The 25,601-nt window shown below is 44.5% G+C and overlaps 1 protein-coding gene across 3 annotated transcripts in view; it reads left to right on the top strand.

The window, feature by feature from the left end:
- Window positions 1-25,601, top strand: part of PNPLA7 (patatin like domain 7, lysophospholipase) — a 102,799-nt gene that overhangs the window by 14,028 nt on the left and 63,170 nt on the right. For 2 of the 3 annotated variants that reach the window (XM_088065718.1, XM_088065716.1), the window contains exons 9-18: window positions 114-242; window positions 1,528-1,608; window positions 2,131-2,275; window positions 3,089-3,181; window positions 7,011-7,111; window positions 8,096-8,242; window positions 11,316-11,393; window positions 12,226-12,431; window positions 15,655-15,786; window positions 17,139-17,262. In XM_088065718.1, coding sequence (XP_087921844.1) covers window positions 114-242; window positions 1,528-1,608; window positions 2,131-2,275; window positions 3,089-3,181; window positions 7,011-7,111; window positions 8,096-8,242; window positions 11,316-11,393; window positions 12,226-12,431; window positions 15,655-15,786; window positions 17,139-17,262 — 1,236 coding nt within the window. The remainder of the gene's footprint in view (window positions 1-113; window positions 243-1,527; window positions 1,609-2,130; window positions 2,276-3,088; window positions 3,182-7,010; window positions 7,112-8,095; window positions 8,243-11,315; window positions 11,394-12,225; window positions 12,432-15,654; window positions 15,787-17,138; window positions 17,263-25,601) is intronic. The other variant, XM_088065717.1, reaches the window with a different exon arrangement.

The following is a 25,601-nucleotide window of genomic DNA, read 5'->3' as shown; positions in this document are numbered from 1 at the left end:
TTTTGTGGCCAAATGGTGTCTGTCAGACATAGACAGCAGCAAAGCAGGAATGTGGGAGGAATTGGATTGGATAATTGATGGATTAACCCCGTGCCTCTGGAACTTTCTCTTAGGGTCACCCTGCTCCCTATAAAACCGTCTCGGCCCGAGCAGCCACTCCATCCACAATTCTGAGGCTTCCAGCCAGTGCCTTCCAGGATGTGTTCCAGAAATACCCTGAAACCCTTGTGAGAGTGGTGCAGGTAGGTAGAGCTGATGGGGAAGGGGGAGACCACTCATTTCCAGCTTACGGGAGGATATTTAGAGGCTCAGCAAGCTCATCATCCATCCTTTGGTAGATACGGAGCTGCTCAGCACAGCTTATCAAGATTTGGACTTGTTCTGCTGTTCTCGTGGCTGTTGAGCCCTAGACTTAATAATCCAGCATTATCACAACAGGAAAATATAATTTATGTATCTGTAGATCTCCATTAATTGAGTTTCTGGCTGTGGTACCCTCATCAATCAGCCAGACCTGCAGTGTGAGTTTGTTGTTCCTCAGGGAGTAGAAAGGTGCTGGTGTGGGCTCTGCAGCTTGTGGTGCTCCAGAACAGCTGAGAGTCGTGAACAGCCTGCCACATGTCCTGAAACAGGACTGCTGGACCCTCAGGAGCTCTTTGGTGAGGCCTGATGCTTTGTAAGAGTCACAAAATTCAGACTGACGTGTGAATTTTCACTTCAGGAGCCTCTGTCAGCAGCTGAGGGAAGAGCTGTGCTTTGTGTCAGTTCTGTGTTCACTTTCTGTTGCTTTGCAGGGGCTCAGACAGCTCTCAGGTGAGCATCTCCTCCTGCAGGTGGGAGGTGGTGCAGGGATCAGGATTAGGGATTTCCAGGGGTGGTGCCTTGTCCCACAGGTGTAGCAGCCACAGGGTGACCCCACAAGTCACTCAGGGCTGTCCTTTTGCTTTGCTACCACTTCTGGATCTGTTTGTCCTTGCAGACTGTTCTGGTCTCTGGATGATTTATGAGCAACACATGAACCTCCTCATACTGCTGGTTGAAGGAGAACAGATCATTAGCACCAAATTAATTTGCTCTGTGAGAGCTGATACAAAAGAGAGGATGGCTCAGGAGTGGGAATTAGCTGACAGGGGAAGGTGCCACTGATTCCAGTGTTAGGTTTGAGTGCTTGTGGGGCAGTGGGACAGATGGAATAGTTTTATTAATGAGGAGGAAAATTGGAAGCAAATACTTCTATTTCAAGGCACTTTTATTATTGATGTTTATAGAAAGCAAAAAAGCATTTGGTGTTTGGGAGTAAGACTTTGGATTCTCGTGCCATCAAATGATTGTGAAGTCATTGGTAAATCATTTAAATCTATCTCTGTCTCAATTTATCAGCTGCTAAAAGGAATTTCAGCTTAGGGTACAGTCTGTATTTTATAGAATGCTTTCAGGTACTCTAGTGCATGATTGTGTCTAAATGCCAGAACAAGTGTGGGAGAATGTTAAATCCATTGCTATTGCTTCTTTATTCCCTGTTTGCAGATCATCATGGTGAGGCTGCAGAGGGTGACGTTCCTGGCCCTGCACAACTACCTGGGGCTGACCACGGAGCTCTTCAGCTGTGTAAGTTTGGGAGGCAGGCCCTCAGCTCTCCTGACAGGGCACAGAGAGGTTTTCCTTATTCCAGAAGGTCATAAAACAAATGCTACATATTAATTTTGTAAGACAGTGCTTGAGGGCTGAGGCACTTGTACAACCAGCCCATAAAACCCAGCCTACGCCGATGCCTGGGGAATTGGTGGGGAGGCTTAAACTTCCCAAGTGCATCATTCCAGAGTGATGTCAGTGCTCTGCTCGGTGCTCCAGCAGTTCTGATGTTTGCTAATGATGTCACCTCTGCCTGGAGCTGTGGGAAAAATGCTGCACCCGTGGTGGCAGAGGGTCAGGGAATGTTCAAAGCATCGAGCTGGGAATCCCCAGGCCCTGTGGGATGCACTGAGGGAGCTGCAGATCCCAGGGCAAGTATCACTTGTGGGTCTGGGACTGATCAGCACAGCCTGAGAGCTACCTGGGGGTCTGTGCAGGCTCCAGGGTGTGGAACACGTGTGAGGGGGTGGTTGATCTTTGTCCCCTCTCTGCTCCCAGCAGAGCCAGGCCATCCCTCTGATCTCCGTGAGCAGCGTCACCGCCGGAGGCAGCGCCGGCAAGGCAGGGAAGAGACAAACATCCAGTGCTTTGGATGAAGAGCGTGGAGAGAAGTTTGAAAAGTCTGGAGAAGCACTGGAAATGGGTAATGCCTCTGCAAACATGGGGGACCTGCCCTCTGGGATTTTCTTTAATTTTTATACTACTCATAGAATGAATCCCAGACTGGTTTGGGTTGGGAGGGATCTTAAAGCCCATCCAGTCCCACCCCTGCCATATTTAGGGACACTTTCCACTGCTCCAAGCCTCATCCAGCTTGGCCTTGGACACTTGGAGGGATCCAGGGGCAGCCAGAGCTTCTCTGGGCACCCTGTGCCAGGGCCTCACTGCCCTTAATAGTGAAGAATTTCCTCCCCAGATCCACTCTAATCCTACCCTCCTTCAGCTTGAGACCATTCTCCTCCTTTCACTGCATTTCATCCACTGTTCATATCATTGCTATTGATCAGAGGAATTTATCAGAGTAGTTAAGGATTGTCTTAGATTAATTTAAGGTTTGAAGCCTTAGCTTCAATGGGGAAATATTACTGTGTTCTTAATGATACTGAGGGATGAAGGAAAGGGGAGAAGTGGCTCCTCATTTTGAATGCAGAGAGGGAGTTGGGAGAATTCAGAGCTGTAGACCCCAGCAGAACTGCTGGATATGTGTCTCTTCAGCCTAAAGACTCAGTACTGAAGGTAGAGCCAGGAAAATAGATGGAGTTGAAGTTTGCCTCTGCAGATGGAAAAATATTAATTAAGTCAAAACCAGGAGAAAGGTTTAATCAATATTTAATGTCAGTGTTTCAGAATCTTTAAGTCAGCCTTTAATAGTGGGTAGTTAAAGGTTCTTCTTATTAGTGAAACTTACTTTATTAAGGGATATCTTGTGTTTACAACACTTGTTTTTAAATTTCAGATATGTTGAGGATTTCTGGTGCAGAAAACTCTGACAATGTTTTCAGAAGAAGCCTTTCATCACCTCCCTATGCAGGGTCTATAGAGGCTTCTAGTAAGTAGTGCTTGGCAAAATTGTGGCAAATATGTAATTTATCTAATCCTGGGGGAAACCACATGATCTCTGGAGTGCTGGGTTAGATAATTTTCCTGTTTATGGTGGATAATCACCTTGCAGTCCTGTTCATGGTAGATAATAGTCTTGCAGTGGTGCTGCTTCCTTACTCATTGGTCAAAAAATTATTTAGTAACAAATGGACTGTTATTCCAGGGAGCATTCCCTTGCTGTCATTATCAGCAATGGGGAACATCATTTGGCTTCCAAGACCTGCAAATGAAGAGCTTTATTAATTGATATTACTGAAACAAACTGAATTATGATGATAGGCCATCATCTTTCACATAAAAGATGACACACGTTTCTTGCTTGGCTGATTGTCCCAAAAAGCACATTACATGGCTTTGCTGCTTTTAGAGGAATGTTCTTTAGAGTGGATAATAAAGGTGATGGATCATGGGATGCTCTGAGGAGACATTTATGAGACTGAGCTGGTTTGATGCTGCAGTACCATTTTGGGGAACTTGAGTTACTCCACTGTAGCCATTTTGCTCCAGGCCTGGTGTTTAGGGCAGCTTTGTGTTCCAGAGTGAGGAAACTGGAGTTCCTGTGGGAATCACAGGCATCGGTCTCTGTTAGATGAATAATAAATTAACCACTGTGAGGGAACTCCAAGGCCATGCTCAGGTACTGTTAATAGAGAAATGTTTAATCAGTGGAATAAAGGTGCCTGGGTACTTTAGAAGATGCTTGTGTTGCTCACCTTGGCTGTTGATTTAGGAGAAAGGAACATACTCTGAGGGGTTGAAGAGCTTGGAGACAAGGAAGGAGCCAGGCTGAGGGAGCCCTCAGCACTGAGAGCTTTCCCCAGGGTGAGGTTTGTGTCAGTTGTTGCTGCCATGTGAAGTTGCTGGTGTGCTCAGAGGAGAGCAGGGGGGAGTTCCTTCAATTTTAACACTGGAGGGCTGATTTGTGTCCTCTTCAGTTCCTGCTGGGCAAATGTAAAAGGTCCCACTTAGATTTTTTTTCATGGTTTCTGTGTTACTGGCCAGAAGGGTGGATGTGATGGAAAAGCAGGATTTTGGCTGGGGTAAGCAGATCATCTTTTTAAGCCAGGGAGACAAATTAAGAGAAAATACTGACTGATCCACACAAGACTTGGCTTGATTTTCACGTGTGTGAGGTTGATTTACACTAGGAATTATAAAATGCACCAGTGGGCTTGATTCAATGGTAAATTAATTAATCCTTGCCCTGAACACAGGGCCCTTCCCCCAGGCAAATGAGGCGGTTCAGTGAGCTCTGCCTGTGCAGCCCTGTGACATTCTCAGGGACAATCCTTGTGTGTTCTGGGGAGCTTTAATATGGAAGGAACCCTGTGAACTTCTAAGTGGATGTGTCCATTTGTCCTTCCTTTCTCCTTTTATGTGTCATAAAAGTTATGCCAGGGTACACAGAGCTTAGCAGAGAGAGAGAATTAATTTTTACTGACAGAAGGAGCGTATCTAATTGGGTAATTATGATTTGCCTGTTAGCAGAGCTGATTTCTTCTCACTGTTTAGCTTGCACAGAAAGTGTCTTGATGTCTGTAATGAAAGGATCAAGATCTTGCTTCAGATTCTATTCCACTGCTTACTTGTGTGTTCAGACTCCATGGAATATTGATTATGTTTATTATTAATTCAGAGAGGAGAAAACTGTTAGAGTCATACAGATGCTGTTATCTCAACATCTCCTTGATTTGCTTGTTGTTGGAATTAATAAACACTGCTAAAAATTGCTTTGGGAGCAAACACTTTTGCCTCAGTTGATCCTGGGGCTGGCTGTAATTTGTTCTTCTGTTTTTTTTTTGTGTACTTACCTAACTTGAGACATGGCAGTTGTTTAGATGAGGGAATAGGATTCTGCCAGTTCAGGCTTTATAACTCTACTAACTTTGTGTGGAGAAAGATAGATAGAATTAATTCATTGAAGCATCTGGGCTGGGGGACAGAGGAATTGGAAAGCAGAAACTGGAAAACAGGGAGCCAGATCAGCTCATATGGAGCTGCTCTTTCTGCTATCCCAGCTTACTGTTTATAGCTGATTTAGGGTCTTTTATGCTGAAGTGTGCAGGAAATTCAGTTAATGGCATCAACAGCATTACTATTTGTTTTTATTTTTTATCTTATGGCTTGTAAGTTCTGGCGCTGATCAACTTTGGGTCAACAACGAGTTGGGTTCCTCGTTTGGAGGCTGATCATTAAACAACTTTATTGTGATCCCAGTGGCAGGTTAGAAATGTGCAAAGATTTGTTTATATTTGTAGATCACAAAATCATGATTAAGGTCAGAAAAGACCCTTTAAGATTTTCAAGTCCCACTGTCAGGCCAGCACCAGCCCTGTGTTCACCAGTAACCCTTTGTCCTCAAGTGGCACACCCACATGTCCTTTGAACACTGCCAGGGGTGGTGTGCCCTGCCCTGGGCAACCTGTGCCACTATTTTACAGCCCTTTCCATGGAAAGATTTTTCCTGATATCTCATGTAAACCTCCCCTGGCAGAACCCAAGGCCATTTCCTCAAGATGATGTGGGAAGAGTACTCTGAGATAGATCATACTGTGATATTTGTGATATCATATTGAATATTTGTGGCAGTGGGATTCTTCCCTTGGCCTAGCTGGGGCTGGAGATAGGAATCAAGCCCCTTCAGAAATAAAAATTGTGGTTTTGAAATTAAATTTATGGACAGCCCTTCATGGTTGGGTGGTTATTATCACATGATCAGTGATGATAATGGTGTAAATTTTGGTTCCAAAAGCCAACTTCCCAAAGCTTGGGGCAATCCTGGGCAAATTCAGGTGTGTGGCTCTTGGGATGGCAGGTGGGGAAAGAATTCAGAAGTAAAAATTTGAATTTATTAGGTGATAGAATTTACCAGTCAGGAAAGACAATTGCTTTCCCAGAGGGCTCAGTTTATTACTGAGCAGCAATTTGTATTTATAAAAGCAAAAGTGTAAGAACAGCATAGTGAATGAAGGCAAAAGGTATAAGGAAGGAAATAATAAGGAATAAAAAGGTAAACTTTTCTGAATAGTCTATCTTGGAGATATATTAGGCATAGAAATAAGATTGAAATTATTATAGATTTATTTATTTCCTTTATTTATATAAAGGAAATTGCAATTTCTGCATGATTTTTAAACTCATCTGTAAATCTTCAGGCTGTGACATCCAAGGATGTGGAACTGAATAGAAAATATGCTTAATTTTTCCAAAAAGGCTTTTAAAAGAAATAAGATTACTTCAGCAGATCCCATCTTTTCTACAAACCCATCAACGTATCCAGAAGGAGAAATGGATGAGCTCAGAGGGTGAGCTGCTCTCACAAATGAGGAAATTGGCCCCTGAAACTTAATGTTCATCCTGTGAAGGATTTCAAGGATTTGCAGAGCATGGAAAATAAGATGCAGCAGCTGATATGAGCCATCAGCATCACCTCAGGCAGTTTTGCAGAAAGCCATAAAAAAACACCTCAAAGTTTTAAGTTATCAGGAGTTCCCTCTCTGCAGTGCTCTGACAATTCTCAGTGGACAAAAAGCCCCACAACAAACGTTCAGATAATGACTGTGCTCTGTTCAGGAGTGGATGTGGGAATTCTGGGATGTGTTGTACACCCGAGTTAAGATGGGAAGATTTAAAATTCCAGCTCAAAAGGAACTGGGAAATAACAGGAACATGAATGTGCCACTTGCTAAAGTTGCTCCACTCGGTGTTTTACCTGCTGTTCCTGAGAAACTGCGCTCCAGGAGGTGCTGAAACCAGGATTTTTGTGTTGCTTGCAGACAATTCCAGCGGTGCCAAATCCGACATGGACATGGCCTACGAGAGGGCCAGGGTGCAGCTCGCCCCCGAGGACGCTGCTGGCAGCCCCACCGTGGCCAAGGTGGGTCTGCTCCTCCCCGAGATGCCAGCCTGAGTCCTGCCCTGCCCTTCCCAACTTCCTTCTGCTCAGAGGCATTGCAATGTTCCTGCCTTCCTTCCTTCCAAACGCTGCCCTTGCAGCTCTCTCCAAGTTGGGATATTTGGATTTCCTGAGTCCCCACATGGTTTGGGTTGGAAGGGACCTCTGGAGCCCAGCTGGTGCAATCCCCCTGCTGTGGTCAGGGACACCTTCCTCGACACCATCCAACCTGGCTTTGGATGGTTTTGTGTTGTTGTTTTATAGCTTACGGGTGTTTCAGCAGGTTTTAGTGGCTGTCAGATCATTTTATTGCATATCTTCAAATTCTGTGGAGATTCCATTGGTGAGCAATGGGAAACCACTGCTGCAACATTTTATGTGTTTTCTTCCCCTGACTCATGAAATGGATTATTGTCAGACCATGCTTTATTTGTGAGAGATTCATTACAGCAAGGAATTAAAAACTTGTATCAGCTCTGGATTTCCAGTCATTATTTATAAATCTCTGTTTATTTTTGTGGTCTGCTTTTTACAAATGCTGACCTGGAAGTCAAGAGCACAAAAACACACTCTTGAATTATAAAACTACAACTCAAAATCTGGAATGAAACTGTTGCTCACTGTGACCTTGACAGACATTTTATCTTTTCCTCCATCTTTGTGTACAGGATTGATAAAGTTTTAGTTCCATCAAGCTGGCAGCAGCCCAGTTTTTGAAGTCTCTTATTCCTTCCCTTTCACAAGCTGTGATGAGTAACTTTGTTTGATTCGAGTGTCAGGCTGTGCAGAAAAAAACAGGGATAATGAAGTTAGCAAGCTGTTGCTTTTTTGGAAACCTAGATTTCTTTTTTTGCAGACCACCAGTTGTAGTGGGTAGAGAATGCAGATGATAAAGGCAAATTTTGGCCAGGTGGGTGCCAATTTTAATATTTAAACTGACCCTCGATGTGTTTCTTCTCTTTGCAGTCGATACTGAAGAAGACTGTGACAGTGACAGAAACTCCTTCAGCAGTTTTCCATTACAGTGCTGTGCAGGACTCCTGTAACAGCAAACACACTGATGCCATCGTGGAAGCAGCAAAGAAAGACCTCTCAACCCTGATGAAGCTTGATGTGAGTAATTGCAAGGGGAACTGGCTTTGCTTCTGCTTTTCATCTCATTCTGCCAGGAACTGAAAAGGGGATTTGTCTCCTCAGTGTGCTGGAGATAGTCTGGATGTTTTATTCAACAGCCTGTTGAAGTAATTAGAAGGACTGAAATAAATTTGAATTATTCTGCCATTTCAGGAGACCAGGCTGGAATGCAGTGTATGAATCTTCCCTCCCTGTGTGCAGAGTTAGCCCTGCAAGCAGCACATGTGCAATTCCTGCCACCTCACTCTGTGCTCTCACTGAGTGTGGGAGGTTGTCTGAGGGTTCAGGTGACTGCTGAATCCGTGAATCCTGGTGGCACTGCATCCCAGGGAGGTGTTTGGGTTTGGAATTGTGTCCCTGCACTTGCCCAGGGGCACTGGCAGCATCTCCCAGCTGGGTCCTGTGCTTGTGGCAGGGGCTGTGCCTGATCCCTGCTGAGCTCAGCCCCTGCTGAGCCCCTTGGTGTTGTAAGGATTGAAAAGGATTGTTTTCATCATCCCAGTCATTCCAGCTGCATTTCATTACAGAGGTGTGTCTGCTCATGTGGATAATCAGACAGTTTGGGAAAGCTCTGCATCTGTCTCAGTCAGCCACAGACATCCTTGGTTTGTTCCAGCCTGTTCTGCAATAATTCCAGTCTGCTGCTGCTGCCAGAGGCTGGGCACAGCTGCTGCACCTCCTCCCCTGCCTTCAGAGCTGCCACCAAACAACACTTGCTAGAACTTAAAAGATTTTACTTCTAGATTTTAGCATTCCCTCCTGACTTCCAAAATTATTCCCCTTGCAGCTTCAAAATCCCTGTCAGGGTCTTTCAGCTCCCAGTTGTGAGGTGTCTGTTCCACATTGTCACTGATCTGAGGTCTCTTAGTCTGCAGGAGCCTTACCTGTCTCATTATGTTAATTTTCAGGTTTTTTCAGGCATTTATATCCTCATGAAAGGCTACAGACTATTTTAGAATAAATTCTTGTTGCAGAAGGAGTAAAGTAGGTCTTCATCTATTCTGTTCTTGGTCCAACTATCAGGTAATAAGCAAAAATTCCAAAATTACTGAAGCTCCTGATTACAGCACTTTTCTTTTAGTCTAGAATAAATTCCTCAGTAATTACCAAGTAGCAGTTTAGAGATAAAGTTGATTTCATCAGTGTCCTTAAAATGCAGCACCTAATAGTCAGAGTTTGTAACACAAAGATCTAAGTAATGTTGAAATAAGGTAGGATTTTCAGGCACCTTAGTTTTTCACAAGCAAATTAGAATCTGGTGGGATGTGGCCAAATGCCAGAAATGTCATTAAAAGCTCAAATATATTTTTTTTCCATGTAGGAATAGCCAAAGTTGATTCTTCTACAGGCAATTCAAGAGGAATCTTGCTGTGTACAAAATATTGGTGTTCAGTGCTGCTTACATGAAAGAAAATGAATTCTTGTAAGCTCTTCTCTTAAGAGCTTTTCTCTTAAAAGCTTTTCTCTTATAAAAATGGGATCTTTCTTAGCTGGATGGAAGCATTTTAAGTTGTCATTTTTCAGAGCAGCCAATCAGAGTGAATAAAATTAAAAAAGAAATTTGCTGGGAAATGGAGATTTTTGGGGTAATGATTTATTTTCCCTAAAAGCTGGTGGCTGGGGTGGGATCAGTGCAGGTTTTCAGCCTAAACCCTGTAACTATGCAATGCTAAATTTGGGTTTGCTGGTCTCACCCATTTGAGAGACAGGATGGATTTTATTTGTCAGCTCTTTTATTGCTTAATGGGGCAGTAATAGCACAGCAAAGGAGGAAACCAGAGTCTGCTTGGAGGTCACTCAGTCCCTTCCACGCCCGAGGCAGAATCAGATATTGCTAAGTCATTTCTGGCAGGTTTTTGGCTAAGCTGTTCTTAAAGATCTCCAATGCTGAGGCTTTACAGCTCTCAGTACAATCTATCCCAATACTTAAGTAGTCTCAGACATGAAGAAAATCTTTGCAGTAATTTTTTTTTCGAGCTAATGCAGCCTGAAAATGCTCTTGATAAGCAGAGCTCATGGGGGAGCCTGAATTCCCCTACTGAGAGGTACTTTCAGAGCTACAACTTTGGCTTTAAGAGTAGATAATACTATACAACCATAAAGGTCTAAATATAGAAAAAACATTATAGAAATTAGTTGAGTTGCTATTGCTGAACTGAAATATTTTGACAGGTGCTTGTCAGGTTCTCTGCATTGGATATGTTCCCATGAAACAGATTTGCTTTAATAAAGCTATTTTTGATGAAAATATGTTCTTTTTATCAGCAGTAGGTGTAAAGAATAATTGTGATTATTTCACTTGTGCTATTTTTTTTTCAACCCAAAATGTGAAAATTCCAGCCTGGCAGAACAATTACACTGGTGGAGTGTTTACATCTCCTCTGTGCTGCTTTCCTGCTGGAATGGAGTTGATAACTGGGGTCACATTCTGCTCTGCTCTTGTGCTCAATTGGTTCTTCCTGTGAGTGCAGCTTTTAGTGCTTCTGCCTCTGAGGCAGAGCCTGGGCACAGCCAAATTCCCAGGGAAGCTGTGAGAGCCAGGATTGTGCTGCCTCTCTTCAGCCTAACATGTGAACCCATAACAGCCTTGTTTTCTGCCCCAGTCTGTTCAGGGGTGGTGGTAAAATACTGAATTTCTGAAGATTTATAAAAAGGCTGGAGAGGAACTGTTGAAGCTGAAGGAGGGCAGGCTGACACTAGATATTAGGAAGAAATTCTTTATTTGAAGCGTGGTGAGACCCTGGATCAGCTGATACAGATCTCTTTTCATTACACATCCTTTCAAGAGTCTGGGGGGAAGATTGATAAATGGAAAATCCTTAAGAGTCCAAGTGTGATCAATTAAAATGGATCAGACCTTTTTTTCTCCTCTGGAAGAAACCTGAAGGGAACAGAAATATAAAAACAGGTGCCATATTTAAAAGATTCAAGTGCTTGTAACATAGTCTTAACTGTCACTCTTACTTGCTTTATTTGGATGCTTCCTCACATTCTGGGACCTTTACCTGTGCACAGAGCAGTAAACTGTACCTCCCACCCCTTTCTTCTCCAGAATCCTGCCTTGCTGAACGGCAAAGTGACGCTGCATCAGGTCACTGCTGGCACTGTGCTGTCCAGGCAGGGAGATCAGGTGAGTCTGGCTCAGTCTGTGCCCCTCCACGAGGTGTTTATGCACATTGATGGCAAATAAAACCTGTCCCCTCCCGTGCCATCTCTTCTGGAGCTGAAACACCTCCAGCTCTGGGCCTGCCTGCACACAGCAGGTGCTGCAGCCAGAGCAGGAATCTGGTGCCAGGGTGTTGTCAGCTCTGATGGACCTGGTGGGAAGCTGTGGAGTGTCCCACCTTCATCCTTCCTCAGGAGCTTTGGGGGCTGGGAAGCCTTTTCTCACACCCTGCACTTTGGGTTTTTTGTGATGCTGCTCAGTTGCAGTAAAGCCCTCACACAAAACCAATCCAGCGTTATTCATTTATAGCAAGGTGTGTTTGGGATATAACAAGCTTCATTTATAATATTCTTGTGTAAATGGAGGAGCTTAAGCAAAGCAGATGATGGGCAGCTCCAGTTGCAGTAGTTCCAGTGCTGGGTTCTGCTCGGCTGACCTGCCATGCCTCTGATCCTGCAGCTGTGATTCCCCATCATCTCCTCCAATCCCAATTCTTTTGTTATTCCTTGATATCTCAAAGATGCAGCTTTCATTTTTCATAACCACCCAAAGAGAAACCCATTTTTCAATATTGTGCCAGCTTAATTTTAAATATTCATAACCTGCTTTTAATAATTCACTATTGTGTCTTATTTTACCTTCTTAATTGTTCAAAAGCTATAGGGGACCTTTCTGGGAAGCAGATCAGTGGTGATAGCGCTGTCACTGGGATAATTGCTTTTAAAATCTTGGGGGATTTTTATTGAGCTCTTTTTTTATTTTTTTTTTTCGGTTTTTTTTTCCCCATTTGCTCCAGGATGTCAATGTTTGCTTTGTGGTGTCGGGGATGCTCCATGTGTACCAGAGGAAGATTGACTCTGAGGAGGACACCTGCCTGTTCATCACCCACCCCGGGGAGCTCGTGGGCCAGCTCGCTGTCCTCACCGGGGAGCCGCTGATCTTCACCATCAAGGCCAACAGGGACTGCAGCTTCCTCTCCATCTCCAAGTCCCATTTCTATGAGTGAGTACTGCCTCTCAAACATTCATTGTTCTGGGGTTTTTAAAGAATTTTTTTTAGAATTTTTTTTTATGACTTTTGAACGAAGAACCAGGGTAGTGACCTGTCTGTGCTGGGTGCTGGTGGGGGGCCATATATCAAATCTTGGGTTTAATTTTGGGCTCCTCACTGCAAAGAAAGATGTTGAGGGGCTGGAGCATGTCCAGGGAAGGGAAGGGAGCTGGGGAAGGAGAAAAGGAGGCTCAAGGGGGCCCTTCTGGCTCTGCACCCTGCCAGGAGGGGACAGCCAGGGGTGCTGCTCCCAGGGAACAGGGACAGGAGGAGAGGGAATGGCCAAGGGAGGTTCAGGTTGGATTTTAGGGAAAATTTCTTCACTGAAAGGGTGGCTGGACATCTGAACAGCTGCTCTGGCAGTGGGGTCACTATCCCTGGAGGTGTTCAAAAAACGTGTGAGCACTAAGATGTGCCCAAGATGTGGCACTTTGTGATACGGTTTAGAGGGCCTGGGGGTATTCAGTTAAAGCTGGGACTTGATGCTCATGGAGGTCTTTTCCAACTGTAATGATTCCATGATTTTAAATCCAAGTGTTGCATGTCTGTGCTGATGCAGCTGCATCCCACAGCAAACCATGTTTTTATGGGGTGGGTTTAGTGCCTGGATGAGCTGAGGTCCCTCTATCAGGGGGTTTAACTCCAGCAAGAATCAGTTCAGGGAATGTGGGAGTATTAAATGGTGACATCTTTCTTCAAGGCCTATAGAGCACTCAGCTCAAAGGGATAGGAATTATGGCCCAAGATTCAAATACTTTGTAATCCAAATAAATTCTGCCCAGAGCCTGCAGTTTGCTGGGTTAGTTGCTGCTTTGCCAGGCCTTTTGTCTTGGATTAATTTTTCTTTTTTGATGGAAAACCTCCCCAGTTCAGTTCCCAGACAGAGCCAGGGCGACTGGTTGGGGTGTAACTGTGGGTTTTTAATGCTCACTAATAGAACAGCTTAAAGAATAATTCCCCTGTGCAAGACAGGTTCCTTCATGGACCTTGGAAGTAGCACCTGACTTGGGACTTAATGCTTAAAGGGGAATGTAGGTAATTAAAAATCCATTGGGATGACTGTGGTTAGCCTTGTTGCCAATAATAATGATTAATGCCCTTGATTTATTCTGTGATCCTGTCATTTAGAGTTACACTTAGTTCACACACGTAATTTGTGTCTAATGCACAATTTCCCTTCATAATCTTCTTTTCCAGCTTCTGGAATGTGCCATGAGTTCTGAGTTACATGGAGAGGGGTTATTCTAGGGGGTTATGTTTTGTCAGCCTCTGTGATGTAAATCTCTGCACACTTCATGCTTTCTAAATAATTGTGGCTGTTTGTGTTCCTGATCAACTGGATCCCAGAATCTTTATTGATTCAGATCTTGGTTTTCCCACCCCAGGCAGGAGGCTGCATGGCTGTGGAGCTGAACCTGCTGTGCTCAGCAGGTGTTTGGTGATGAGCTGTGTTTTTCCCAGGCTCTGAGGTGGTTGTCAACTCTTTGGCTTAATTTCTGAGAGATGCTTCCCACTTGTGCCATTCTGTCTGGTACCAGGCTATTTCTTCTCAATGGCTTTTTCTCTCTTGTCTCTTCCTGCTATTGTTTTCCTACTTGTTTCTGACTTCAAATTTCATTATGTTGTCTCAGCCAGCCAGGCAGATTCAACCTTTTCCTTTTTTTTTTTTCCTTTGGGCTGGATTCTCTCTCATTTACTGAAGCTCATTTTTCTGGGATTTCTCTTCTCTCTCAAGAACTGAATTACCTCCTGTTTATTCCAGCTACCTTTCTGCTTTCATTAACCCCTTAGCAGTCAGGAATCAAGACCCATCAATGTATCACCTCATCATCATTTTTGGGTCCTTTCCAAATCTTTCTTTTTCTCCTTTAAAGTCCATTATATGTTCTCTCCATTTTTCAAGCTCTGTGATATTCCAGCATTTCATCTTCACAATTTGTCCTGAACCCCAGGCTTTATGGCACTTCTGACTCCTGGGCCCATATTTAAAAGTGACATTGGAGAAAGGCTTTGAAAAGCATCAGGTTTCTTCTATTGGTTCATTTTTGCTTTGAACTCTATGAGAAAGAAAAACTTGTTAATAAAATAGGATGTAGTTCTGTTTGCCATTTTTATGTAAATTCTATGTTCGTAGTTCCACAATGTTCTGCTTTCTCCTGTGCCTGGAATCTCAGAGGAATTATTTTTGCCTTAATTTGTTCATTTTTCTCTTAGCTTACAGACTAGGTGAAATTTTACAAGAACTGCTATTATTCCCCAAAATTTCATTCTTCTTTTCCTGTGACATGTGTTTCCTCTTTTCCTTTCTGCTGCCCTGGAACACTCTGTGTTTTTTCTCAGTAATTAATGAGAGGGTGAAGCAGAAAGCACATGGTCAATGGTTGCTATGAGGCAAAGAGCACAGTAAGGGAAGGAGCCTGGGATGGGAATTGAATGTTGGATTTTGGGATTAAATCCTTCCCACAGAAACTTCAGCGTAGGAGCCTTTTCTGTGGTGCTGCCATGAGTAAATGGATGTCACAGTGGAAGTCCAGGGGTGGCACAGGCTGGTGGTGTGGTGAATCCAGGGGTAATTCCATGGGATGTGCCTGCAGTGCTTCGGGAGCCGCTGCTCTCGATGTGCGGCAGCTCCTGGAGAACGGGAATCGAGTTGTCACCAGGATCTCTTGAGGGAATCAATTCAGGATCTGTGCTACCAGGGACTCTTTCACATTTTCTGCTTCTGTAAATTTCACAGTTTGGAGGCTTAATCATGTGCACTTGCCAGAGAAGCTTTGATTTTTATTTGGTCTTGCCAGCTAAGCTGAAAATCCCATCGCAGCCACATCCCCAAGAATATCTGCAGAAGCTCCAGACTTTCACAGAAACTACTTAGCTCTTTTTGTTATAATTGGTGAGCTTTCTAGTAAAGAATCCTCAAAGTCCCTTCAGAAACCTCTGTAGCACAGAGCTTTGGATTTTAAATTTCCCGGTGCCGGGGATATGCCAAACAGAAGAGCAAGGAGGTGAATGCCCACGTGAGAGGAAGGAAACTGGGCTGATAATGGGGGGAAAAAACCTCCTGGTGGTGGCAGGAGTGGGATGTGGCTGGGAATTCCTGGCCAGCTGCACTGGGATGTGGGCAGCTATTCCTGTTGTGGGGAAGTGGTTCAGTAACACTTCCCTTTTTCCTCAGGATCATGCGGGAGCAGCCCAGTGTGGTGCTGGGGGTGGCTCACACTGTTGTGAAGAGAATGTCCCCCTTTGTCAGGCAAATTGACTTTGCCCTGGACTGGATGGAGGTGGAGGCTGGACGAGCTGTTTACAGGTGAGATGTGGACAAAATTGCTGAAATTTTCCTACTCCATGAGCTCTGCTCCCTTGGGGATGTGTAAAATGAGAACTTCAGGCTGTGTTTATCAACCATTCCATCGGGGTTTTTTATTTCGAGATTATTTTCTTTCTGCAGTGCCTTCACCATTGCTTCAGTCTCTTGTCTCTACATGTTGCTAAATTATTTTATACCATTCCTCGTCTTTCTTGTTGTCTTGACAAGCTTTTTAAGTGATGTAATTGATTAAGACACAGTTCCATCTTCTGGTGGTTGTTTCTGCATTGTTGAGGGCATGAAGATCTACTGCTCAGAGGTTTTCAGCCTTTCTGAAATAAACAGCTAAACTCAAAGGTAATTCAGTTAGGCTTATTCAGCAGTAAATTGAAAACAGGAATTTTGTATTTAAGGGGCAAAAGTTACCTTGGGACAACTTAGTTTTATGGATATGTGCTAGGATGCAATTGAGCTGTTTGTGGTTGCTGCAGTTGTGAGAGAGTAACAATCTAATTTAGAATGTGATCTGTATAATTGTAATTTTTATAACCCTACCTGCAGCATCAATGCCAATGGAAGTTTTGGATTACCCTGTGCATTAAAACACTCCTAACTTTCAATATCTTGTTAAAATCTTCTGGAATTCTTTGAATTTGTTTTAACTCCACCACCAGAAGTGTGGCATTCCCAGCAGCACTCCTAATTGTGCCAGCAGGATATTGCAAAAGTGTTCTTGGTAGGCAAAGGTGTGTGCACCAAATCTGGAGCCACTTGAGGGTCTTGCTGTTTGACCTGCAGAATTCCTCTGCACATCCACATTGACCTTGCAATGGGAATGAGATCCTTTGTGATCAGCAATGAGCCTGTGGTGTCCCCTGGGCCCTGCTCACACCCTGGTCATCCCCTTCCAGTCCTTACATGGAACCCCACGCTGGCCTGGGTTGGAAAGGGACACCTTTCACTGTCCCAGGGTGATCCAAGTGTCCAGCCTGGCCTTGGGCACTGCCAGGGATCCAGGGGCAGCCCCAGCTGCTCTGGGCACCCTGTGCCAGGGAACAATTCCTGCCCAATATCCCATCTAAACCCACTCTCTCTCAGTTTGAAGCCATTCCCCTTTGTCCTGTCACTCCTTATCTCAGGTAACTGTGCACAGTCTGTACATTTACACATTAAACATATTTAACAACTTCCAGCTCCATTCCTCATTTGATTGTTAAGCATCAATTAAACACTTTCCTGTCTCTTCCAAGCCAGGGAAAAAAAAACAAAACCCACCAACTCAAAAGCTCCAGCTGCATTTTCTGAGCAGGGACGTTTCCTTCATGCTGGTTGTTGTCTGTTTTCCCCTGCAGGCAGGGTGACAAGTCTGACTGCACGTACATCGTGCTGAACGGCCGCCTGCGCTCGGTGCTGCGCATGGACGACGGCAAGAAACACCTGACCGGGGAGTACGGCCGGGGAGACCTCATCGGAGTGGTGAGAAACAGCTGGGAAAATGGGGGTTCCTCCATGCCAAACACACACATCCTGCTCCCCTCTTAATCTTTCCAAAGTTCCGAACTTCCCTTCTGCCTGCGAAGTTTTTATAGTGGTTGGTGAATGGTCTAACAGGGTTTGAAAAGAAGGATAAATACAAAGAAAGGTCACTACCAAACCAGCAGTTCTCCTCTGTGCCATGGGTTACTTTCCTCTCAGTGGGAGCAGTGCAGCCTGTTAGGTCAGGAGGAATTGCACTAACTGGGGATTTGAATAAATTCAGTGCCATAGGAGGATTCAGTTTGGATGAGCCCCACCCTGTGGAGTGTCTAGTCCAACCTTCTCACAGTTAGCAGAGCTGACTTCAAAGCTTTGCCAGGGTTTTCAGGGAGTGTGTAATTATTACAGCTATTAAAGCAACTTTTCATTTCAAAATTGTAGTGTTTATCCATGTTTAATTTCTCTCTTATGTTCACTTTTTGTTTCTCGGACTTAGTTAACAGCAGAAATAGGAGTCATAAATATGCATGGCTTGTTTGATTTTTATTTTTAAAGCCATAAGATTTCTGAAGTTCTGAGCTTGTTGTTCAGGCCCTTTTCTGCTTTCTGAGCTGCAAACTAAACACTGAAGGTGTATCTGTTTATAGGCAGAATTAGCATAGCTCTGAAGCCAGAAAACATGTGGATTGAGATTAGTTCTATGGGAAGAAATTAATTTTTATAGGAATGAAGGGGAAGGAGGAGTCTGAGGCTTACCTCAGGGAACTGATGCAAAATTCTGCTTGTGGAGTAGATGAGGCAGTTCTGGTGGTGCTCCCAGCAGAGACAGGGCTGGGCTGCTGTTTGCCCCATATTTATTTCCACCTGCACAGTATTTAAGGATCTCTTCCCACACTCAGTGCTGCTCTGGCTGAGGGGTTGTGTTGGCTTGGGATTGTGTTTGGAGAAGCTGGAATGTGCTAAAGCACACCCACAAATTTTATTTGCTTTTTTTCTTTCTTTGGGATACCTCATTAAAGGTAAAATGACATGGTTTGACAGGCACTAAATCTGACTTCTTTTGTGACTAATCACAATGGTGTGAGGACTTGAGGTGTGTGAAGAAGGGTTTGTCAGTTTTGCCACATCCAGGCATTTTCCTGCCTTCCTCTGCCTGTGGTGATCTGCAGCTTTTCACTGTCAAGCTCCTGGAGTTTTGCAGAGCTCCCAGGTTAAAAACAGACCTGTTCTACTTTCTGAAAGCAGTTCTGAGTGACAGGGCAGCATATGGTGCTCAGAGGGAGGTGAGACCCTGGCACAGGGTGCCCAGAGCAGCAGGGGCTGCCCCTGGATCCCTGGCAGTGCCCCAGGCCGGGCTGGACACTGGGACAGTGGGAGGTGTTCCTGCCATGGCTGGGATGGAATGGGATGAGCTTTAAGGTCTCTTCCCACCCAAGCTTTTTCACAATTCAGTGTTTCTATGAAGTGGCCTAAACTCTTCCTGTGCACAGCCTGGGGCTGGTTTTTCCAGCTGTTTATCTGGGCAGGAAGGAGGAGGTGGGTTGCTGGATGGACTGGGCTGTGTTTGCTGTACCAGTGCCCTGGATACAGAAATACCCATGCAGTTTGTGCCTAAAGCACAAGTCACTGTTTTGGATCCACGTTGTGACATGAATCATGTTGGAGACTTCGGTGGCTCTGTGGACGTTGTCATCTCCTTCCTGCCCACAGCTCCCAGCCCCACTGACTCACTCTGCCATTTGTTGGAAGCGTCTCCATGCTCTGGCTGCCTTTTGCAAACATGGGGGAGGATCTGTGAAGAATGCCAGCATTATTTCAGAGGGCATTAGCAAAATGATATTTTTGCTTTTAAAAAGTTTTGTTTATCCCCTTCTGTGGAATCTGTTATAAACCTTTAAAAACCTGCTGAAGGGTTGGGTTTTTTTTTCCCTGACATTAACGTAATTGGGGTTCTGCATGCTTGCAGGGAATGAAAGCAGCAGTTGGTAATTGGTTTTTTTGGTGAACTGGTGGCTTGATCCTCCCTGCATGCCTCCAATACCCTCCAGTGTCACCTGTAATTGCAGGCACTAAGAAAACACGAGAGTCTTGTGGTCGGTGGCTTTTTGTTTATTGCCTCTGTGTCAGAACTTTTAAAATGCCACATGTCATTTGCATGAGAGATGCATAATGGCTCTGCCATTTCTGCTTGCAGGAGCAAAGCAGTGCAAGATGAAGGGTTTCAGACAAGATGTTAATTTTCGAGTGTGTGCGTGCGCTCCCAAGGCTCAACTTGTGGCTCAACCTGTTTTGTTCCTTGCACTGACTCAATGGCATCTGTTCCTGAGGGCTGTGGATGAGGGGGAGAGGAGCAGATTAGAAAAACTGACATTTCCTTCCCTGTGGAGTTCCTTGAAGAGCTGACAAGGACACTTGTGTCAGGGGAGAAGGATCCTGACTCTCAAGGACACTCTTTGGAGGGACACGGCTGCTGTTGGCCCTATTGATGGGCAATTCCAATCACTGTATCTGGTCAAATCAAGTCAAAACTCAATTTAGAAATTTCCAAGTAATTTTTAAAGACAATGATGAATATGTTAAATAATTCCCTCCCTGTTGAAGTACACTTGTCATAAGTCTTGCTTTCTAGAGACTAAGATTTGACTCATTTAGGGGAAACCTTTTAATTTTGTGGTACATTGCTATAGATGCACTTAGGGAAAAATGTTAAAATGTGAATTTTATCTACCAGCTAAAGGGTCACTTATCTTATTTTCACTTCTGCCATGCCTGGGTGATCCCAGAGGAGATCAGAGAAGACAGCTGTGTGTTGATGGAATGGAAGGACTTCTCTTCACCAAGCTACTTGTTTAAAATGCCTAGCTTAGTCTCTCAGTTCTTTTCTTGATGTTGCTCTTGATTAACCACTGGAAATTGTAGTTTTTACTCTTGTTCTCTTGATCTCATTAGCACTTTGTTGTATGTGAGAGAGGATTCATTTTAATTTGATTTTTGTGCCTATCAATAGCAGGTGCTGGCCCAGGCTCAGAGGTTCTGTTGTTCTTGGCAATGCTGCTGAGACTGGGGCAATTATCCCCTGGTTTATTCCAAACTGCAGAGTCTGTTGTCAGAACACAGGGTCACAACTCCAAGCATGTGTTGAGGTGGGTGTTCTTTGCTTTTTGCACTCTTGGGAGGACAGCAGTGGGTGAGGAGAAAGCAGCAAATCCCTCAGAATAATCTGCTGCTGAATTGAAGTTGTTTGTGCACTGCCTGTGCCCTTCAAACATCTGCAGGTGATGGAACCTTCAATGCAATGAGGTTTTTATGCAAGCCCACACTTGGTCTTCATTGAGTTCTGAAGGATGGCTGCAGTATTGGGGAGATGCCTGAATGTCAGGCAGGTCTCAGGGGCCTCAGAGACAGCTGTTAAACTTAATATTTTCCAGAGCTGGGCTTTTAGGTGTTGTAGAGCTGGGTTTATTGGTAACACCCTCCTGGGACACTGTTTGTGTGCAGGGTCTGACCCCAAACCAGTCAGCTTTCAAAAATACCTGCTGAGGATATGAGCTGCAGTCATGTTTTGATTAATTCAACACCTTTTCTGTTTCTCTTTAGCAACCAGAATGTCCCTCTTATCAGGAGGGCTACACACCGTGACTTTTGAGTACAGAAACTGCTGAATAAGTGCAGAAAGACATTTGTGCACTGACTGCTGTAGCACAGGAATGAATCTCAGGAAAGAGCCCTCATCTGCCAGTGCTGCAGCACACTGGTCCTGCTGGGCAGGAAATCATGTATTACATTCTAGAAATAAGACATTTTAAATATTTTCAGATGTTGAGCTGTTCATCTAATTAAGACAGCTAAATGTCCATGGCTTTTTTTCTCTCTGAAAAGTTGAAACCCAAGAAGAATCTGTAAACGGCTTATGATTTGCTCAGGGGATTGGAGCATTGTCCTTTGGAAACGTAACACTGTTAGAAATCTTTAATTGCTGTGTAATCCTCAAAGGAATCACACAAAGGGAAGTATTAGGATTACACTTGTCAGGCTTTTGTTCTTTATCAGTATTAATGTTATCAGGCAGCTCCAAAGCCAGCTGAATGTCACTGCACCCTCCACATTAAGGCTGCTTTGCTCTGCCTTTTTTGAACATGTGAATTTTTTCACCAATTCCTTGCATTTTTGTGATTTTTGTCAAACCTGGCTACTTCATTTACTGAAGCTGTAAGATACTACAAAGCTATTTCAGGTGAATTCAGATTGTTGCAACCTCAGGCACAGTGTGCACAGACTGTAGTTGAGGGAATTAGAGGTGGATGAGGTTCAGGAACAGAGCTGGAAGACATGGCCCTGGAAGGGATTGTTCTCTTTTCATCTTTTCCTTTCTCTCTTGGTAATACTTACTAAAATGCTTATTTTCTTAGCAGTATCTTAGGTGTGAACTCGTATTTAAAACAACCAACAAAAGCAAGCCAAAAAAATCCAAACCATCCAGTGAAACCCCCAACCAACCAAAACCACAAGCAGCAAACCCCCAGTATTTGCCAGCCCCAAAGGGAGGCAGAGGAAACCCTGAGGAATGAGTTCACATTTGCACTGCTAAATTAGTGTCAGAATGAAATGAGAAGCTGTGTCCTGATTTCCAAGCCCATCTTGAGAGTGTTTTTGTTAAACTCAAATCACTGATCTGAGCCATCTGAGTGAACCTTGATTTTCTACAAGGATCTTCCCTGAGTGAAGCTGCTGAGTGCTATTTTTCAGATTCTCTACAGCTACTTCTTCTTTTTATCCACAGCTATTTCTCTTAATCTTTATTTGCCTCAAATTCTAAACAGCTGCTGAAGGTGGGAGACCACCCATAACTGCAAATTGTTGTGATGCAGCTCTGTGTTCTCCTGGCTGGCAACACCACAGCACGGCTTTGACAGGATCTGCCATTAAATTATCTGGATTTGTGTTGTGGGGAAAGTCATTTGGCTGTGGAGCTGCCTGAGGTATCACTGCAGAGTGCTTTATGTGCTTGGTGTCCTGGGCCACGTTCTCTTTAGAGAGTGTGAGGAGCTCTGATGACAGATAGTGATGGCAATTGTAACCTGCTGGCTTCCAGACAGGTGATTTCGTGCATTAGGCTGTCATTCCTGAAGGTGTTTTGTGTCTCCCTTCTGCTTCCAGCTGAACCCTCTTGTGATAATTCTGGTTATCAGCTCACTCTTGATACACCTCCTGATCCCCTGCAGGACAGCTTTTGACATCCCTTGTCTCCTTCTCCTTTCTCCCTTCCATTTTGAGGGATGCCACATGGAACTAGGCTGGCTGGGGAGCAGCAAAGGCTAATATTACATCCCCTCTAGCCCTGGCAAATGTACAAGGCTATGGATAGCAAAAGAAATTATTTTTTATCTTGATAGAACTTTTTTTTTTTGGCAAGCATAATTAAATAAAAACCACTGAGAGAGAGATAAAAGTGATCCTTGTCATCAGCACCAGAATGCTTGGATGGCAGTGAGTGGTGGGAGCAGAGTCTGGTGGAGCTGACAGGAAGGATTTTTTGGGGAAAAGTCAGCAGTGGAGGGTGGGGAAGGGTCCCTGATAAAGTTCCAGCCATGTTTGGGACTCTTGTGTGAAGCTGAGTCAAAAGCAATTGGATCTGTCCTTTCTGGGAAGTATCTGAGCAGCTCACCATGGCTTCTTCTCTCTTTTTCTGTTCTGGAAGTTCAGGTATAATTCACCCAAAGAGGAGCAGCCTACCCAGGGCATTGCACTTGCAGATCCTCTTCCAACAGCCTGGAGAAATGTGATGCTTTTGGTGGGTGTTTGGTGTGGGTGTCTCAGGTGGCTTCTGACGCGGTTTTTGGTGCTGTTTTGACTGTAATGTTGGATTTAGGGCAGCAAAACATGCACGAAACTTCAACTCTCTCCTATAGCCTCACATATACAAACTTCAATACAGAAGGCTGGGCTTTTACCAATTCCCTTCCTAGCTTTAATCCTCCTCTTTTTTGTCCCTTAATGATGTTCACTGCTACAAAGTGCAGGCTCAGTCCTTTGGGGAGAACCTGTGGCATAACTCCATCTGCCCTAATTACAAAACATAGCAAGCTTGGCCTTATTTCATTTTTACCTGTATTTAGATCTATTCTTGCATGTAGCCATGTATAGAGACACATGACTTCCATGCATGAGTGTGTGTAAGCCTTTCATGGTTTTTTTTAATACGTTTATCTATTTAAAAAATGAGAGAGAGAGGTTTGGATTCTTCTTTGCAGACAGCAGAAGGGCTGGATGTCCTCAGTCACGGGGTTAACTTGGCACACAGGAGATTGCAGAAGGTGGTTGTTAGAACAACTTTGAAGAGTACATGGTGTTCTGAGTTCATCCACTGGCACTGCTCCCACAAATAGCATCGATTTGCAGTTTGTCTGGATGCTCTTCCCACTCATTCACTGCTTCCAGCAGTGTCTCCTCCTTTGTCCTTTTTTGATACAAACAAGTTGATATTTCAGGTCCTTCTGAGCTGGGGCTGGAGCAAACACTGTTGGGATGAGCATCCTCTGCTGCTCCAGGTGCAAATGAGCTGGAGAAGGGTCTGAGGGCAGCGTGTTTAACTCAGAAGAAATCAATGTTCCGTGTAGCGTTTGGTTGCCCTTTGTTTAACATTGGCTTCAGCAGCAGCTCCTGCCCTCATCTGGACAAATCCACAGGTGTCTCTTTGTGCTCCTCCAGTGCTGGTGTTGGCCTTGAGATACAGGAGTCCCTTCTCCAGAGGCTCCTGAAGTAGCAGCAGATGTCAGTGCTGATGTTCCTTCTCCTCACCCTCCTCGGGCGCGTGTCCTTCTGTCCCTGTCCTGTGTCCCCTGTGTGCTGCTCCCTCCCCAGCACCCTGGGGTGAGCTGGTGGCTTTGTGTAGGGCCTGGCCTGCTTTGGGATGGGGGTTTCAGGATGAAATGAGGGGTTTTGGTAGATGGTCCTGCCTGGACCTCTTTCTTGCACCTTGTGAGGACAGGCCCTGCCTGCTCCCTTGATGCTCCTGGTGGGAGTGAAGCCTGTGCTGAAGAGGAGACAATACAGGTATCAGGCTAATTGCAAGACAGTGTGGCTGTCTTGGAGGAGAATTTGGAAAATGAAGAGTTTAAGCTGTATAATTTAATAATCCACAGGGTCCTGACCTGCTTCCCAGGGTCTCCTTGTAACTGGTGCCTTCACTTGTGTGCTCTTACACAAGGGCCAGAAAAAGGGCTCCCTTGGTGAGGAGAGATTGCTGCTTTTTGTGAGCTGGCAGCAAGGAAAAATGAATGGGAGAGGAAGAAATATGGTGTGTTAGAGGATGACAGATTCTTGGTTGGAATAGTGGCCGTAATGAAGAGGAACTGAAGACAGGGTATTACAGAAAGGGTGGGATGGGAGGGTGCTGGTGTAAATGTACTCCTGAGAACAGGTCTGTGGCTCTGAACATTTGCATTGGACGTGTCTCCTCATGCACTAGATCTGCTTGAAATCTCACCTGAAAAGAAATAATCTCCACGAGAAACTATTTGGAAATAATTTGCATTTTTAGTGGCTGCTGACTCTGAGAAAAGTCACCCAACAGTTTGTTGAACTGAGGCTGAATTTGCCTGGAGAAGCAACATTTTCCTGCCAGCAAATCAACTGCCCTCCAGCAGCCCCAGTTTGCTCCAGGAAATCTCAGAGATGCTGAAGCCTGAGCAGAAAAACTGTGCTCATCACGCTGGGGCGGTGCACACATGGAAAGTTAAGCAAATAAAGTGATTTCTTGAACGCAGCTCTGAAAGGAATTTGTAGTTGGAGCAACTGGCAGAATATGTCACATGCTGGTTTTCACTTCCCAACTGTGTAATTTGGAAAGCTGTAAAGAGCTGTCAGTAATGACTGCTGGAAATGAAGTCAAAAGAGGTCATGAGAGTATAAATTGCTTTCTCCCTCCCTGTAAAAGATTTACAGCAACACTTTTTCTTCAGGAGGAGCTTGTAAGGCAGGGTTGTGAATCATGTGCATTGTATGGGATGGAGGCAGCAAAACCTGGTTTTGCCACTGTTTAATACTGAACTAAGAGAAGGTGTGGGAATCATGGAATTCCAGACTGGTTTGGGTTTAAAATGACTTTAAAGCTCATGCGGTTCCATCCCTCTGCCCCTTCCACTCGATTGCTCAAAACCCCTCCCTGTCAGAATTCAGTGGAACAGTACAAAGAGTGCAGGCTCTTTTTTAGGGCTTTTTTTTTACTTACTAATTTATTTTATTTATTGAGGAGTTATTAGGGATGTTTTTATTTGTTTTGTAAGTGTTAGGAACAACAGAACCACAGCAGTGCAGGAGGGCCCTCACCCATAGCCATA

This window comes from Pseudopodoces humilis, chromosome 22 (assembly GCF_049639895.1).
Source record: "Pseudopodoces humilis isolate 2021_Gansu_Grassland_sample_001 chromosome 22, ASM4963989v1, whole genome shotgun sequence".
In the NCBI taxonomy this organism is placed as follows: Eukaryota; Metazoa; Chordata; class Aves; order Passeriformes; family Paridae; genus Pseudopodoces; species Pseudopodoces humilis.
The sequence above is the reverse complement of the archived record's forward strand: the minus strand, read 5'-3'. Positions and strand labels throughout refer to the sequence as shown.